The following is a 16420-nucleotide window of genomic DNA, read 5'->3' on the forward strand; positions in this document are numbered from 1 at the left end:
AAGGCAAGTGAGCATATTTCTTTTCTCACAATCAATTCTTTTGCTTCTCTATATCGTACATTTCCTATGATTTTAGTAAAAAAATGAGTGGTAAAACATTTATGGCTTAGCATAGAAAGAGAAGTCAACAAAGAAGGTTTTATTTGAAAATTTGAATTTGAAATTTGAAATCTAATGAAGTATGGAGCCATTTTTCAGTATTTATATCTGCAAAAGGCCCTTTCTACACTGTGAGATTGTGAAAAGATGTTTCTCCATGTTGTGAAAAGACTTTTTCGTCCATCGTGTCAATAAAATTTATATTAAGGAAAAGATCATTCAGAAGTGGAAGAAGATTTGGTCATACAAGTTGATTTTTTGTTTTCGAACATGCTAAAACCAAAGTTGTTCATGATTAATTACGCACGCACTCTGTTATATAGATTACCTTAATTAAAGTTTATGATTGTTTGAATTTTGAACATGTGAAGGTGGATTTTCCTTGTTTGTATTCACTTAATGGGCCTTTTGTATGTTGGAACTAGCCGGTTTGCAGAGTAGAAGTTTGAATTTTGTATGTTTGAATATTTTTTATTGCATCTGTTTAGAAATTATTGTTTGCTCATACCCATTTGTTGTTTTTCTTTTATTATTTGGAAAACATGTGTCTTGCTCACTATTCTCTATTAAATTAAATGTACATTTGTATTGTTGTAAATAAATGGTGATGGTAGGCATTTGTGGTTACCAGTGAAAATTTTTACGATTAGTTGTGTGTGTTGTTTTGCACACAAAAGATTCATGATATTCAAACCAATCTCATTAAATATTAAGATCAAATTACATAAAATTATTTATTTTGATCATTATTAGTGAAGATGGGTTAATATTTTGACTATTCTAAAAAAAAATATTAAGCCTAGGTAGTTTGTTGTATTCAATTATGTGAAGAGTTATGTGTTAGTTTATGTATATGCATGAAATGTTTAGAATGTTTACTAAGTTCGTTAGTGATGAAGGTCTCAAGGAAGGCAAAATAATCCTTCTTTGGAACTAAGACAAATTTACTAACAAGGTAAAAATAATTAACTATTCATTTATATCTTTACAAATAAATGTTGATACTAGGTTTAAATAGTTATCCACCCATAAATTTGATTGAAATATGACATTTCTTTGAGACTACCTCACAAAAGTTTTATCTCATAAAAATTTCAACACACCATAATATTATCAACAACTCAAGAAAATCACACTTATATTTTCTATACCATTGTATCTCCAAGTTTCACAATAAATTTTCAACTAAATTACACAAAAATTAAATAAAGAATCCTTCACATAACTTGAGATTCTGCTTCTTGAACTCATCTTCAAAATCTCCTCATATTTACAAGCAACGCTCTACAACAACAAAGAAAAAGTATGGATACAGATAAGTTTGAATGTTTGAAAAAATGTACTAAATATCCAAAAATAAGAGTATGTGATTGTTTGTATTTTTTTACCAAATATCCAAAAATAAGAGTATCTCACTAAATTGAAAACCACAATACTTACTATCATGTTTGCTAGTGATATTCATTTAAAAATGAAAATGAGACAAATGAAACAAGAAAACAAGAAAACATTAACAATGATATACTATAAAATCGATTATTACCGACTCAATCAACAATAAAGAAAGTGAACACATACATACCTAAGTCACTGTCAAGAAGGATAATATCACATTTTTATATAAATCAAATCTCAAATTAGTACAAAAACTACTTTAATTTTCTTTTCTTTTTACATACCATCATTTTTAATTATCACAATGTTTGCGACAAAGATTTTGATAATTGTTACAAATGTTATCTCATTGTTCTATTCATCAAGTTCAAAAATAAATAAATACAGGACAATTTATAAAAATAAATATAATTAATTTATGAACACTCACCCGTGTTTAAGTTAGAAGCTACTTCGTACGTATAAAGAATGCTATTTAATTTTCCTAAATTTTAAGAGAAAAAACCCTAAATCAAAAGCTGAAATTTCCTAAATTTAAAAAATAAAAACCCTAAATCAAAAGCCCTTACCACTATCGCGCTTCTTCTCCCTCCTTCAACCCTTCTGGTTCCAACAGTGGCAGCGATTTCTCAACACTGCTGTGCGGCGATTTTGTCAAACTCTCTGCGTCGAAGAATGGTGTGGTGTGCTATTTTGCCTTATTGCATTCCTTCTTCTACTCCTGCTCGATTTCCTCTTTCACTAATTCCGAAATTCACATTGTTTTATCCCAATGATGGTATTACCCAGACCATGTAATCACGCAGTGCCAGCTCCCAACGGTGTCAACAAAAATAAAGTTCATGGAATTTGAAGTAATTTTTAGAATATATTCTTCTATAATCCTTGAACTAATATCTCTATTAGGATTCTGTGAGTTTGATCCCAAATTCAGTTCGAATGAATTTGAAGAAGTATATAAGAAATAAGACATACTAGTTCTCTCACGGTTTTTGGTTGGTGATAGTGTTTTAGCTTTCTTATATAGAATGTTCATGGTTGTTTGGTATGCAATCTCAGAAATGATGAGTTGATGCATGATGAAAATGATTTGATATGCTTCAAAGATAGTGTGGAGGATTGGCACCGGTTGAAAATGTTGGCATATGAGATTCAGTGCCTTGGTAATTTCCAACTTGGGCTTCTTCTTTTATGTTTACCTGCTCCTGAAGAACAATGTGATCAATCTTTCCCTAGTTTTCACCTTATTGTTTCTTGCACCGCTGTTTGAGCAACGGGCAGTCTTCAATTTGGAGAGTGGAAATGGATTCGGACAGCTCCTTCGGCAAGTATTGGAGTACAGGACAATTTTGAAGAATCATTGTCTGAAGAGAGGAGAGGTGACAGAGACCCCTGTAGTGCAGTTGTTTTAGATTTGGACAATCTTTTATGTTTAGAGTAGTTAGAGACACTGGGAGCAAACCTTCACCATCATCAGGAAAACTCTCCACATCCTCTTCTTGAATTGACAAAAATTCTATGGAAGGGTTGGTTCCCCAAACCTCCTTCTTTAGTGAGGCAACAAGTTTCGAACAATTCAAGAGATGCATTTCTTTTAGATTTGATGGCAAACATCCATCAGACCAGTCCACTTCTGCACAATTGTGTATGGACAAATCATCAAGAGATGGAAGGAGGGCAGACATGCGTTTAGGCATTGATTTCAGTTTCTCCAATTTCTCAATCCAAAATGTCTCTAGCTTAGGTGCAAATAATCCTTCATTGGGAAATGATTCAAATTCAGAGCATTCTGTAATAGTCAGACTCTTCAAATGACCATGAGGATGCCGCTGTGATATCATTTGTAAGTTATGACATCTGTTTAAACCAAGGTCGCAGAGATTTGAGAATAAGTCTAGAGGAAAGTTTGTGAGAGAGTCACAAGATTGAATGATATCCAATTTTACAAGTAAATGGTAGCAATGGTTTATGGGAATATTCATGCCCCGACAACGGTAAATACTCAAGGTTTGAAGACGAGTATGAGATACGAGGTGGCCAATCATATCAAATGAAGATGGCTTCATGTTCACACCTTTAATTTCTACGGCCTTGGGAATCGAAGCCACAAGTTGTTGGCAGTCATCAATAGTTAGCTCTTTTAAATGAAAAAGGTGTTCTGGCAAGTGCCCTTTCAGTTTGGGACAATTCTTCACAAAAAGACGTTGAAGACTTGGAAAAGCACCCGTCATGCATTGCCATTCTTCCCATTCCTTCATATCATCAAAGGTCAATGTTTCCAAGGATGCAAATGCAGAAGAGCTATTCCCATAAAAATCAGCATCTATCCTCCCAATCCAATCAAGGCCACGAATTGTCAAGTGCTTGAGAAACGTCAAAAGTCCAAGGGAAGGCAACCGTTGGCAATATTTACAACCCACCAAGGTTAAGGACACCACACTCGATAGAGAATTATCAGATAACCAAGGTGGAAATTGTTTGCCACCATAGTCACCGATTGACAAGTGCTCCAAATGTCGGGAAGGTTGCAGATATTCTAGTACATCTCTTTCTTTTAATGCATCTTCATTGTTCCGCTTCAAATTCCATTCTAAATTTAACCCCACAAGATGTGATTTATTCTTCAAATCCGTTGCCAATGCATCAAAGGGATTCACAATATTTTCAAGATTCCTAATTGATAGCTTTCCATGAAGATCAAGTTGTCCTAGTTGTTGAATATTGAACTCACTACTTTTGCCAACCTCAAACCTACTCATCCATACTTGAAGATTCTTCAATTTTCTAGAAAGCACTGGAGCCTTTCTTAAAGAAGTTCCCATAAGTTCAAGGCGGCGCAAATTTGGGAGTTCATACAAAGTCGAGGGCAGCTCTTGCAAATTGAAACAATTGTTCAGCTTCAACACTTGCAAGTTACTGAGTGAACATGTTGAATCGGGAAGTCTCTCTATGTCAGTACCCGAAAGGTCTAGTGAACGGAGATGTATAAGATTGCCTATGTTGTCAGGCACCTCTTTTATGTCATCACACAAATCCAAAGATAGGACCCGTAAGAACTAAAAGTTGGAGATCAACTCTTGTATCGACATCCCGCAATCAGTAGATATGGAAAGAAATGTTCGTAGCCTTTTAGCATCATATAAACTCCTATACTCATGACATTCAACACGATTCTTTACAGTTGAAAAGTGACGAGTTGTCTTTGGGATGCTTCCTGGTCTATCAACACCCAACCTAAAGCAGATCTCGCCCGAAACATATTTTGCTAAATCATTGAGAAGGTCGTGCATCACGAAACATGTGTCCTTGTACTTAACTGACCGCTGAAAGAATGACCTTGAAAGTAGATCATTGAAGTATTGTTCACCTATTTCTTCTGGAGACTCACTCTGCTGGGAACATTGTAGGAAATTATGAGCCATCCATGAGAGAATTAAGCTCTCCTTCTCAAACTTATAGTCTTTGGGGAATAATGCACAATAAGCAAAACATCTCTTAAGATGAGAAGGAAGATGGTAATAGCTCAACAACAAAGCAGGAATGATTTTACTATTTTTTATCGGTAAGTCCCATATGTTGCTTCTCAGTACAACTTCCCACTCTGCAGTAGATGACTTTGACTGTAAAAGACATCCTACTGTTTCAAGGGCCAAGGGTAGTCCTTGGCACTTTTCTACTATCTTCATGCCAATCTCCTTCAACTCATAATTCAACTTCGAGTTGTCATCTTGAACTGCATGTTTAGCAAAAACTTGCCAGCTGTAATCTTCTTGTAATTGCTTTAGTTGGTGTATATTGTTTGACTCCAAGGTAGAAGCAACTTTGTTATTGCGTGTTGTTACAAGAATTTTACTTCCCTTAGCCCCATATTTAAGAGGAGTTTGCAATAATTTCCATTGGTCTCTGTCTTCGTTCCAAACATCATCTAGAACCAGAAGGAACTTCATTCCATTCAATTCTTCTTTCAATCGTCCCTGAACAATTTCTAGGTTTCTGCTATCATCAGTTGACTTATGGATTGCCTCAAGAATTGCTCTAGTCAACTTGAAAACATCGAATTCATCAGAAACGCAGACCCAGGCTTTGATAGCAAATTTACCCTCTATCATAGGGTTGTTGTATACATGTTGAGCAAGTGTGGTCTTACCCATCCCGCCCATACCCACAATAGAAAGTATTGACAGTTGGTTATGATTGTTAGTCTCAGAAGTAAGCCACTTAAGGATCATTTCTTTGTCCTCGTCTCTGCCATAAATAACCTCTTGAGCCACCAACGATGAGGATTCATTTATTTTCCCTGACACGTTATTGGCCAACCCAGATCCAAAACAACTAGAAATTTTGAAATCTTGAACAATCTTTTGGTTTAAGAGAGATTCTAGTTCATCTAGGAGTTCTAACATCTCGGATTGAAAACTGCTTACCTTGCTAGCACTGCTCTGGAATTCAGCTTTCAACTGAGTTTTGGAGAATTCATAGTCTATTTGCTCCAACAGATCCTCCGCATCATACAAAGCGTCTCTGACCTCGTCAAGCCATTCTTTGACCAATGAATTAGTGAACTGTTTTTGCTCTGCATCATCAATCACAGCATTGATGTCCATCAGCTTCCTCTTCAACTTCTTCAGCAGCTTCTCGTCGATTTTTCTTTCACAAAAGTAGTCCAGAATTTGATGAGAATCCAGCTTGTAAAATAGGACCTGGAGAACAGCACCAAAAAGAGCACCACCAAGTGTTTCTATGACTGGCATGATTGGAAAGGAAGTGGGGAAATGAAAGAGAAGAAAGGGTTGTGAAAATTGGAAGTGCAGCTTAGTTACGTGAATGAGTGACAAAGGTAACAGTGTTCATGTTGTATCGCTTGCTTCAATTTTTTCTTCAATATTTTGAGTCATAATCAGTCTTGTCTCTATGGAAACAAGTCAAAAGGTGCGGCTATTAGTGGGACTAAAAGTAGTTAGGAGTATAGAGGACATTTATTGTATATAACTAGTAGGTAGCACCAATTCTTGTTCGTATGATATTTTGTATCTTTAGTTTTTAAACTATGGTCGTTATCATAGTTAATACTCAACAGAATTTACACATATTTTAGCTGTTCATAGTGTCTGTATATATCTTCTGTGTATATATCCTCAGATGAGAGAAAGAAAAGACTAAGATTAAGCATACATGGCATAGCAAAAGGTCTTTTATACCTTCACGAGGATTCTTGATTAAAAGTTCTTCACAGATATCTCAAAGCTAGTAATGTTTTATTAGGTAATGAGATGAATCCTAAAATATCAGATTGGCAAGATCATTTGAGAAAAGACAGAACTAAGCAAATACAAGACGAGTAATGGGCACATAGTAAGTTCTACTTACACCAAACATATCTTTAAACGTTTGGTTGAAAAATGAAAAGGTTTAGGGTTTTCAGTAGGAAGAATGACCTTAGAGGATGATGCATCTGCATCAAAAAGTTCCAACAATCTTTCCATTAATGATGTAACTGTCTCTTAACGCTTTTTCAAGGTAATGGAAACTTTCATACAAACCTCTTTCCTTTGTTGCTTTCAAAAGCAATAAGAAATAGAAGACCGAATCAACTGCAAGATTTGGCAACTTTCTGAAATCATAGGCTAGAATGTTGATCCTACACTGTTTGAATAAGACAAGAAGTAACACACACACACACACACATATATATATATATATATATATATATATATATATATATATATATTTTGTTAAACCCATGTATATCAAATTAGACAGTTGATGAGATAGTTATTGTTCTCTACTCACATAACAGATTGAAAGATCCTATGTCGATAATACACATTTACTGAGCCTAATTCCATTTTTTTTTTTATGCAAAGACATATTCAAGGGACATCCTAAAGACATCACAAATATGAAAGAAATACTAAATGACAATAATAATATTAATAATAATATATTAAATTCCTAAAATCTAAATCAACATTCTTTATTTTTAATACCTTATATCGTGTAGGAAACATAAAAGAAAAAGTTAAAGGAGGAAAATTATGTGTCACTGGATTAAAAATTTATTATTGGTTGTATATGTTGTAGGTAAGCTTTAGCTTTTTTTATCGGCCAGAATAAATAATATAGATATTTTAGGAATATTTCAACTTTTATATAAAAAGAGAGGTGTCTTTTAACCTACAACTCGCTTTGAAAGTTTTAAGAGCAGACAACGTGACACCACGACACATACCACACACCCAAAGATACAAAAAACCACCTCAAAAGTTAAGAAACCTACTTATCCCAACCTTAACCCTCTAACTTTCTTTTTTATTGATCTCATGCATACCAATGGTTCGAGACGCCAATCAGAGTAAAAAAAACATGTTAAGCGTACATTTGAGGTAACCTATGACCAAACCTGCAACTACACCATTGTGAAGAACTCAATGTAATCTATTTGCCCCTTCTTGAAAACCTTCTTGTTTCTTTGTTTACACAATTCACCTATGACTGTTATCCACACATGGTACCAGATCCGATTAAAATCTTTGATTTCCTCCATCATCCTAAAATGTGAAAAGTGCAATTTTGGGTCTTGATGAACCGTCGATGTCAGTCCCACCCACTCATAACACTTGGACCAAACCAACCAAGCTACCTTGCATGTACAAAACAGGTGAGATGTTGTTTTCGCGTCCTTCCCACACATGTTGCAAATACTACTCTCCACTGTTATCCCCCTTTTTACCAAATTAACTTTAGACGCAATTTTGTCCTCCAACACCCTCCAAGTTGTAACAAGAGCTTATGGTTATGCCTTAATCCTTCAGAACCTCCCATACATACCACTATCTTCCCCCTGAACTTCACCTTTTAAAACTTTGTAAGCAGATTGGACTGTAAACCTTATACTATCACTTCCTTTCCAATCACACTTATCCTCATTTTCTTCATTAATTGTCTTCCTCTCCATCTGCATTATCAACTCTAGCTCTTGATCCTTTTCCCAATCAAACAAACTCCTCATCCATCCTATCTTCCAAGTCCACTCGCGATTGTTATCTCACTCTCCTCCTTGCCTTAGCTTGGCTTCCCTACGAGAACAAATTGGGAAGAGTCTCAAAAATTTATCTTTAAATGCTTCGTTCCTCACCCAAATATCCTCCCACAGATTGATCTCCCTCCCATTCCCAATCTCCCGGAGAATATTGTCCTCAAAATTTCCTTTCCACCCCCCAAACCTCCAGACTGCCTTCAAATCCACCATAAGGAATCCAACCTGCTACTCCTTAGAGCCCTTAGGTTTCTCCAACCACCGTACTTGGAAACCACCACTTCTTTCCACAGACCATTTTCACCGCTACCCCAAGCACCAGATCCACTTCCCTAAAAGAGTCACATTAAACTTGCTTAACTCTAACATTCCAAGCCCTCCCGCTCCCTTTGATTTGCAAATTTTGTCCCACGAGGCCCATGTTATCTTCCTACCTTCCAAGCCCCATCTCCAAAAAAAGTCCATCTGTAGCCTTTCTAAGCTCTAGTACTTACACAATATTTAGATTTTCTTGCATTATTAGATAATTATCAAATAGAAATCAATTTTAAAGGAAAAAATAATTAGTTGTTATATTAACTAAACTATATACTATTTTAAAAAAAATTATTTATATTTAAATTAATTTCTATTATTGATAAATAATTTATAAATTGGTATTTAATTAGCTGTAAAGATTTTAGTTACAAATTTTATAATTTATTTAATATTTTTCTTCGGATTAGTAATTGAGGATGACAATTATTTTCTTAAATTTCTGAATTAAAATCTTTAATTATAAAATATAAGACTAACAAAACAAGCCAGTGCATTGAGAAAATGGTAACTTATGAATACACAATTATATGACATGGTGCCATATTGCTTTCACAATATTAATGGCCTATTCAATTTCTTCAACAAAATAATTCACATCAGCAATTATTGACACTTTCGCCATAGTTAATACAACCAAGCAACTAGAACACAGACCGATTCAATACCAAAATGGAAAAAAAAAATCTAAAAATTGAATAAGTCAATAAAATTTGTTGCACTAGAATGAATTCAAGACGAGTATATGTACAACTATAATTATAAAAAAAAAATTAAAAGTACAAATTAAATTATAATTATAATTTATAATAAATAAATGTTTTTCAATATGTCAATTACTTTTAGATTCATGATAAATAATTTATATTGTTATACAATTTCTTTATAACTTTTAAAAATATAGAAATTCAAGTTAGAACTAAAAATATTGGAAGTGGTAAATTGAAAGAAATAAAAGGTTAAAAAAAACTTTCTAAAAGGTCTTGTTAATGACTAAAACAACTAAAATTGTTCTCGTTACATAATTGTAGCAACCAGAGAAAGGTAAAAAAGTCTTTAAAAAAATAGAAGAGTTACCACCTAATTTATTATAAAAAAATCATGGGAAATTATTAAACCTTCTAAAGAGAATGTTCTTCAAAACTAAATTTTTGGGTTCAGGATGTCTCGGGAAATTCATTATGTGTACCCTACAACATCCATATTAAGATGGTTTATCTTTAATTAAATATGTAAAATTAATATATATTTTAAAATATTTATTTTTTAAAAAATAAAATCAATTGTAAAAGTAATTTAGAAAATATCTATGAAATTATTTATTTGGATCTGATCTTATTTTACGTATTTTCATTAAAATGAGTTTACGTACTTCTTTTAAAAAAAATATTTTGTTATGTTGATCTTTTAGTTTTAAAATTTTAATATCTTTTAAAATAATTTAATGAGATTTTATGTTATTATAATTCACACGAATTAAAACATGACATAGTGTGACTGAGTATATTTGATACACTTATAAATCATATAGTAAATAAAATAATGTAAACTATATATTGGTGTTGTAGATTATTGTATAAAGTTTATTTTAAAAACTTTGACTAGTCAGCATTGAATGGGAGATAATATGTATTCTTATAATCAAACAATTATTTCATATAATTTTGTTTTTAAATAATTAAATATAAAATATAAAATGATAAGTGCCATCGTACAAAAATTTATTTGAACCTATAGAGAGAGTGAGACTAAAAAGAAACTACATTTTTTTGTCTTATTAAAATATAAATATGTATTAAGTTTAAATAGACTTGTTCTCTTTAAATAATGAATCAATTCTTTAATCTATAAATTAGTCATGTATTATTTTATAATTAATAATTAGGAATTAAGTACACTACCTAGGTGCCAATTTAATGAAGCACTCGCAAAAATTCATATTAAAAAATATTTGTGTGTATAGTACTATTATCACCATACCTACTCACATAAATGTTGCAGCTAATGAATGCAATGGAGAAATGGTCCATGCTCTGCAAAATATCTGACTCTGTAAATTAATTCTATTTAGTTTATATATAAACCCTAATACTTAAACACAAAGATTCTTCTTGTGGAGAGATAAATAATCTTATTTTTATCCATATTGAACAATGATTCTAGGTACATAGATTAGTAATTTATGATGATAATTAGTTTCTTAGATTTCTTAATTAAAAGAATTAATATGAAATGATGAGAATAAAACTCACTGACATGCAATTATAACATAGTACTATATAGTTGCTTCCCACCATCATGGGTTATTAAATTTCATGAAGAAAATTAATTGATATTTGACTGGGTACACACTAGGAATAAATGGATCTATAATTTTTCAAAACAATATTTGTTATTTTGTAACAAATATCTTCCATACTACTTACATAACAACTCTTGCTATCCTATAACATTTTCAAAATTGAAACAATTTTTTAACCACGGGCTTGTTATCTTTATATTATTAAATAATATAAAAATTCAGCAAAATAGAGATCGAATATCATGTGCAACCAATATAAGTTAGAAAAAAAGTAAATTAAAATAGGGGTGTTGTTGTTTAAGACAACAATTTAAAAGAATGAGAATAAATAGATTAAGAAGCATATTGATTTTCTAGTTCATTTATTATTGTATTCTTAATTAGTTATCATATAAAAATCATCCATCCAATTTTTTAACAAAATTGAATCAATTAAACAAGCGTCAAATAATTTGTTTAAATTCTTCATCGTTTTCAAACGTATACGTGTGAAATATTCAATATATTTTATCTCTTTAATTAAGTAAATAAAAGCTCGTTTAGAATTAAGCAAAATTTTTAATTAAAGAACTCAATTGAATTATTAATAAGCAAAATAATCGAATTGTTAAATTTTATATTGTTTATTTTCTGTCCGTTGATTCGTGATTGTGTGTTGATTCTGCGTGTTTTTTTCATCAATAGAGTGAACGAACTTGATGGTTTAGCTTGCTGATAGAAAGAGTACTCTTTGGCCACTTATAGCAGTGTATTTTCTCTTTCATTTACCTACTATCACGGAATATTCAACATCTAAAGACAACTTTTTATTCATCATCACAAGATTTTCTGCTTAAGACATCTATAATATATATATATATATATATCTTCCCGTGATATGTAAATTCAAATATTGAGTAAACCAAATCCACATACTTTCCATGGAGGGAAAACAACTGAATGTGAGATCAATATATTCCTTTATTTTTCTGTTTTTGCTAAGCTTCAAACCACTTGTTACAGAGGCACAATCCCCCAACTACGTGGGAGATGACTGCAATTCCACCACCACAACATCTCTCAGCAGTGCATACAAAGCCAACCTTAACAGTGTCCTCTCATGGCTATCCTCAGATGCAGCCACAAGCAAAGGCTATAACCACAACAGCTTTGGCAACAACACCCCTGGTGCAGATGCTGCTGTGTATGGCCTCTATGATTGCCGTGGTGATGTTTCTGGATACTTTTGTCAGTTCTGTGTGTCCACTGCTTCCAGAGAAGTTCTTCAGCGCTGCTCCAACAGGGTATCTGCTATTATATGGTATGATTTCTGCATCTTAAGGTACTCAAATGAGAACTTCTTTGGGAATGTTACAGTAGACCCATCATGGAATCATTCTGGACCAAAAAATGTCTCTAGTGTGGAAGAGATTCAGAAGGGTGAGGGTTTTATGAGAAGTTTGATCAGAAAAGCTACTGTGGAGACCAACCAGTTGTACTACATGGATGGCTTCAATTTGAGCTCCACTCAGAGAAGGTATGGAATGGTTCAATGCAGTAGAGATCTCACAAATGAAGGGTGCAGCCAGTGTTTGGAGGCCATGTTAGCAAAAGTTCCCAAATGTTGTGAGCATAAGTTGGGGTGGCAAGTTTCCACTGCAAGTTGTCTCATAAAGTATGATGACTATATTTTCTACCTTTTTCACAATCCAGCATCTTCTGTTTCTGTGCCTGATACACAAATAGGTGACACTAAATTCAATAGCTTTTTCTTAATATATACTATAATAATAATCTTCAATTCTAGGAATAATTTATAATTTTCTTAGATTATTTCATGATTGACTTTGTTATTTTGTATATATGAGTCTGGTTAAATCTTGAAAATCTGTTTTAAAAACAAGTGTGTTTCTTTTATATTTTTGTTAAAGCCAAACAGAGGAGTGGTAGTAAGGCAAAACTATTGATCATTGGCTTAAGCGTGCTGGGGGCAGTAGCTTTGCTATGTTTCAGTGTTTATTGCTTCTGGTTCAGGAAAAGAACTAGAAGTGGAAGAAAAACAGGTAATGTCCTGTAACAAAACTTGCTAAAATTTGTTTGATATTTAGCTTATTTCACATACTCTCAAATATGAACTCAAACTTGTCTTAACTGTAGGAGGGCGTATTCCTGACACCATTCGTCTGTCATCATATCACAATGTTCAAACAGACGAAACACTGAATCCAGACGTTCCTATAATCCCATTAAACACGATTCTACAAAGTACTGATAACTTTTCAAAAGCATCTAAGCTAGGGGAAGGTGGATTCGGCCCAGTTTACAAGGTAGACTAGGAATTTATGGCATAGATTTTTACTTTTATCATTTTTTTATGTGCTTTTAGCCTTACATGTATTCCAAAATTTTATCAGGGAACTCTACCAGATGGAAGAAAAATTGCAGTGAAAAGACTCTCAGAATCTTCTGGTCAAGGGTCAGAAGAGTTCAAGAATGAAGTAATGTTTATAGCTAAATTGCAGCATCGCAACCTTGTAAGACTTTTGGCATGCTGCTTGGAGGAAAAAGAGAAGATTCTTGTATATGAGTATATGACCAATGCAAGTCTCGACTTTCACCTCTTTGGTATGTTCTTATCTTTGTTTACAAAACCATGTAACCAGTATAAAGAAAAACTTATCAAATAACCACAAACAGTAAAAAAAAAACTAGTAAAACTGCTCAAAAACTAGTTCTGAACAGTTTTAATTAAAAAAAGTTAGTGCATCATTTTAACTTTTTTCTTCACTAAATCAAAAGCAATCTAAGATATTTGTTAAAAACTGGTTTCTTGTGTACCTTCATAATCATTGAATAACAGTGTTTATGTGGTATCGCTTACTTCAATTTTCTTCTTCAATATTGAGTCAAAATTAGTCTTGTCTATGGAAACAAGTCAAACGGTGCTGCTATCTGTGGGACTAAAAGTAGTTAGGAGTATAGAGGACATTTATTGTATATAAATAGTAGGTAGCACCAATTATGTTGTTTAGTTTTCAAACTAGGGTCATTATTATAGTTAATATTCAACAGAATTTACACATATTTTAGCTGTTCATAATGTGTATATATCTTCTGTGTGTGTATACTGTCAGATGAGAGAAAGAAGAGACAGCTGGATTGGAAACTAAGATTAAGCATTATACATGGCATAGCAAAAGGTCTCTTATACCTTCACGAGGATTCTAGACTCAAAGTTATTCATAGAGATCTCAAAGCTAGTAATGTTTTATTAGATGATGAGATGAATCCTAAAATATCAGATTTTGGATTGGCAAGATCATTTGAGAAAGGCCAGAACCAAGCAAATACAAGACGAGTAATGGGCACATAGTAAGTTCTACTTATACCAAACATATCTTTAAACGTTTGGTTGAAAAATGAAAAGGTTTGTTACATATATATACTTCAATGTAAATATTAACAAAATTTTATTGATTTCCATTAGTGGATACATGGCCCCAGAGTACGCTATGGAAGGATTGTTTTCAGTTAAATCTGATGTTTTCAGTTATGGAGTTCTTGTTCTAGAAATCATTTGTGGCAAAAAGAACAGTGGATTCTATCTATCAGAATGTGGTCAAAGTCTTACACTATATGTGAGTTTTCAGTGTTACCAGATCAAAGTTTTAGAACAAAATCTTATTCTAAATGTTCTTTCATCTCATGCATATCAAGTCATTAATTATTCAACAGTGTTAACTAAAGCTCATGAAACATACAAAATTGTAAATTACTTGCAGGCTTGGAAAGTTTGGTGTGCAGGAAAATGTTTGGAACTAATGGATCCAGTGTTGGAGGAATGTTGTGTGGAGAGTGAAGTTGTGAAGTGCATACACATTGGTCTGTTGTGTGTTCAAGAAGATGCAGCAGATAGACCAACAATGTCCACTGTGGTTGTCATGCTAGCAAGTGACATGATGTCTCTTCCAAAACCTAACCAACCAGCATTTTCAGTAGGAAGAATGACCTTAGACGATGCATCTACATCAAAAAGTTCCAAGAATCTTTCCATTAATGATGTCACTGTCTCTAACATTTTTCCAAGATAATGGAAACTTTCATACAAACCTCTTTCCTTTGTTGCTTTCAAAAGCAATAAGAAAAACAAGACCAAATCATCTGCAAATGAAGACTTGCCAACTTTCTGAAATCATAGCCCAGCATGTTGACCCTACACTGGTTTGAATAAGACAAAAAGTATGTATATACATATATATATATATATATATATATATATATTGTTAAACCCATGTATATCAAATCAGACAGTTTTCCATTTTGATGTATTCTGAGATCATATTTGCTACAAGAAAAACAATTGATGTTGGAAATGTAAAGGTGGGAATGTTTACTTATGTGTTTGGTTAATGTTTTAAAAGTAATACATTTTTAGTTGCAGGTTTTTTTTACCAAACTGTGTTTCTATGAAAGAAAATGAGAATCTAACCTTTTTTATGAATTAAGAAAAAGTTTCAATAATAAAATTACGATGATACTTTTATTAAGTTATTTCACGTGATAAATAAATATTTCAATAAAAACCTCATTATTTTTTAGTTTTTTAAAAAATTATGTAATTTAAAAAAGATGCGTATATCATAACAAATTGCGGGTAAATTTCCTATCTAGCACCGTTTACACTTTTATTTCCCTAACTAGCACCCTTTTGTTTTTATTTCTTTATCTAACACTCTTTTGTTTTTATTTCTCTATCTAGCACCATTTCAAAAATAAATAAATAAATAATAATTTATTTATTTTTTGATAATTTTAATTTTGAATGCATTAAAAAATAAATATTTTTAATATTTAAAATGGTTAGAAATATAATTAATGAATCAAGAAATGAGTTTTTATAAAATAAAATAAAAAAATTTAAAATGTTTAGTTTAAAATTATTTTTTTTTTAAGAATGAAGAAAATAAAAAATTAAACCCTACAACAACATAAAAGTTAAATCTATAAACATAAATTAGTATTTATTTTTATTATTATTGATGATGTAATCATGTTAATTTCAAGTAAAAAAATATATGACATAATTACAAAAAAAAAAAACAAAGTCAATTAGTATTAATTAATAGTGGATACACAAGTAATATTTATGTGTCTATCATAAATGCAAAATCCTAAAAAAGAACTAATGCAAATGTTACACTTAATGCTTAAAAATGAGAAGCAAAAAATGAAAAAAAAAAAGTCTAGAAAATAAAAACAGCAACAATAAAAAAAAAGAATGGTAGAAAAAAAAT

The 16420-nt window shown here is 32.1% G+C and overlaps 2 protein-coding genes across 2 annotated transcripts; one reads left to right on the plus strand and one right to left on the minus strand.

The window, feature by feature from the left end:
• Window positions 1-1132: 1132 nt before the first annotated feature.
• LOC137826315 (putative disease resistance RPP13-like protein 1) lies at window positions 1133-6004 on the minus strand. Its single transcript, XM_090297017.1, is given in 3 exon segments — window positions 1133-1383; window positions 2064-5826; window positions 5919-6004. Coding segments are annotated over 2 exon segments (3186 nt in total). The 3' UTR covers window positions 1133-1383; window positions 2064-2726.
• A 5942-nt stretch (window positions 6005-11946) lies between these two features.
• On the plus strand, window positions 11947-15523 carry LOC137828842 (cysteine-rich receptor-like protein kinase 10). The gene is made up of 7 exons (XM_068635578.2): window positions 11947-12872; window positions 13058-13189; window positions 13284-13453; window positions 13541-13751; window positions 14261-14498; window positions 14614-14764; window positions 14909-15523. Exons 1-7 carry the CDS (start codon window positions 12068-12070, stop codon window positions 15215-15217), a joined length of 2016 nt encoding a protein of 671 aa, XP_068491679.2. The 5' UTR covers window positions 11947-12067; the 3' UTR covers window positions 15218-15523.
• The last annotated feature ends 897 nt before the right edge of the window (window positions 15524-16420 follow it).

This window comes from Phaseolus vulgaris, chromosome 11, assembly GCF_051622355.1.
Source record: "Phaseolus vulgaris cultivar YP4 chromosome 11, ASM5162235v1, whole genome shotgun sequence".
Classification (NCBI taxonomy): domain Eukaryota; kingdom Viridiplantae; phylum Streptophyta; class Magnoliopsida; order Fabales; family Fabaceae; genus Phaseolus; species Phaseolus vulgaris.

Excerpts from the sequence above, each read along its gene's own strand:
- LOC137828842 (XM_068635578.2), top strand. The coding sequence starts at position 12,068 with ATGGAGGGAAAACAACTGAATGTGAGATCAATATATTCCTTTATTTTT. Across the intron at positions 13,454-13,540 it reads GATTCGGCCCAGTTTACAAG|GGAACTCTACCAGATGGAAG; the intron begins GTAGACTAGGAA and ends AAATTTTATCAG. Across the intron at positions 14,499-14,613 it reads AGACGAGTAATGGGCACATA|TGGATACATGGCCCCAGAGT; the intron begins GTAAGTTCTACT and ends GATTTCCATTAG.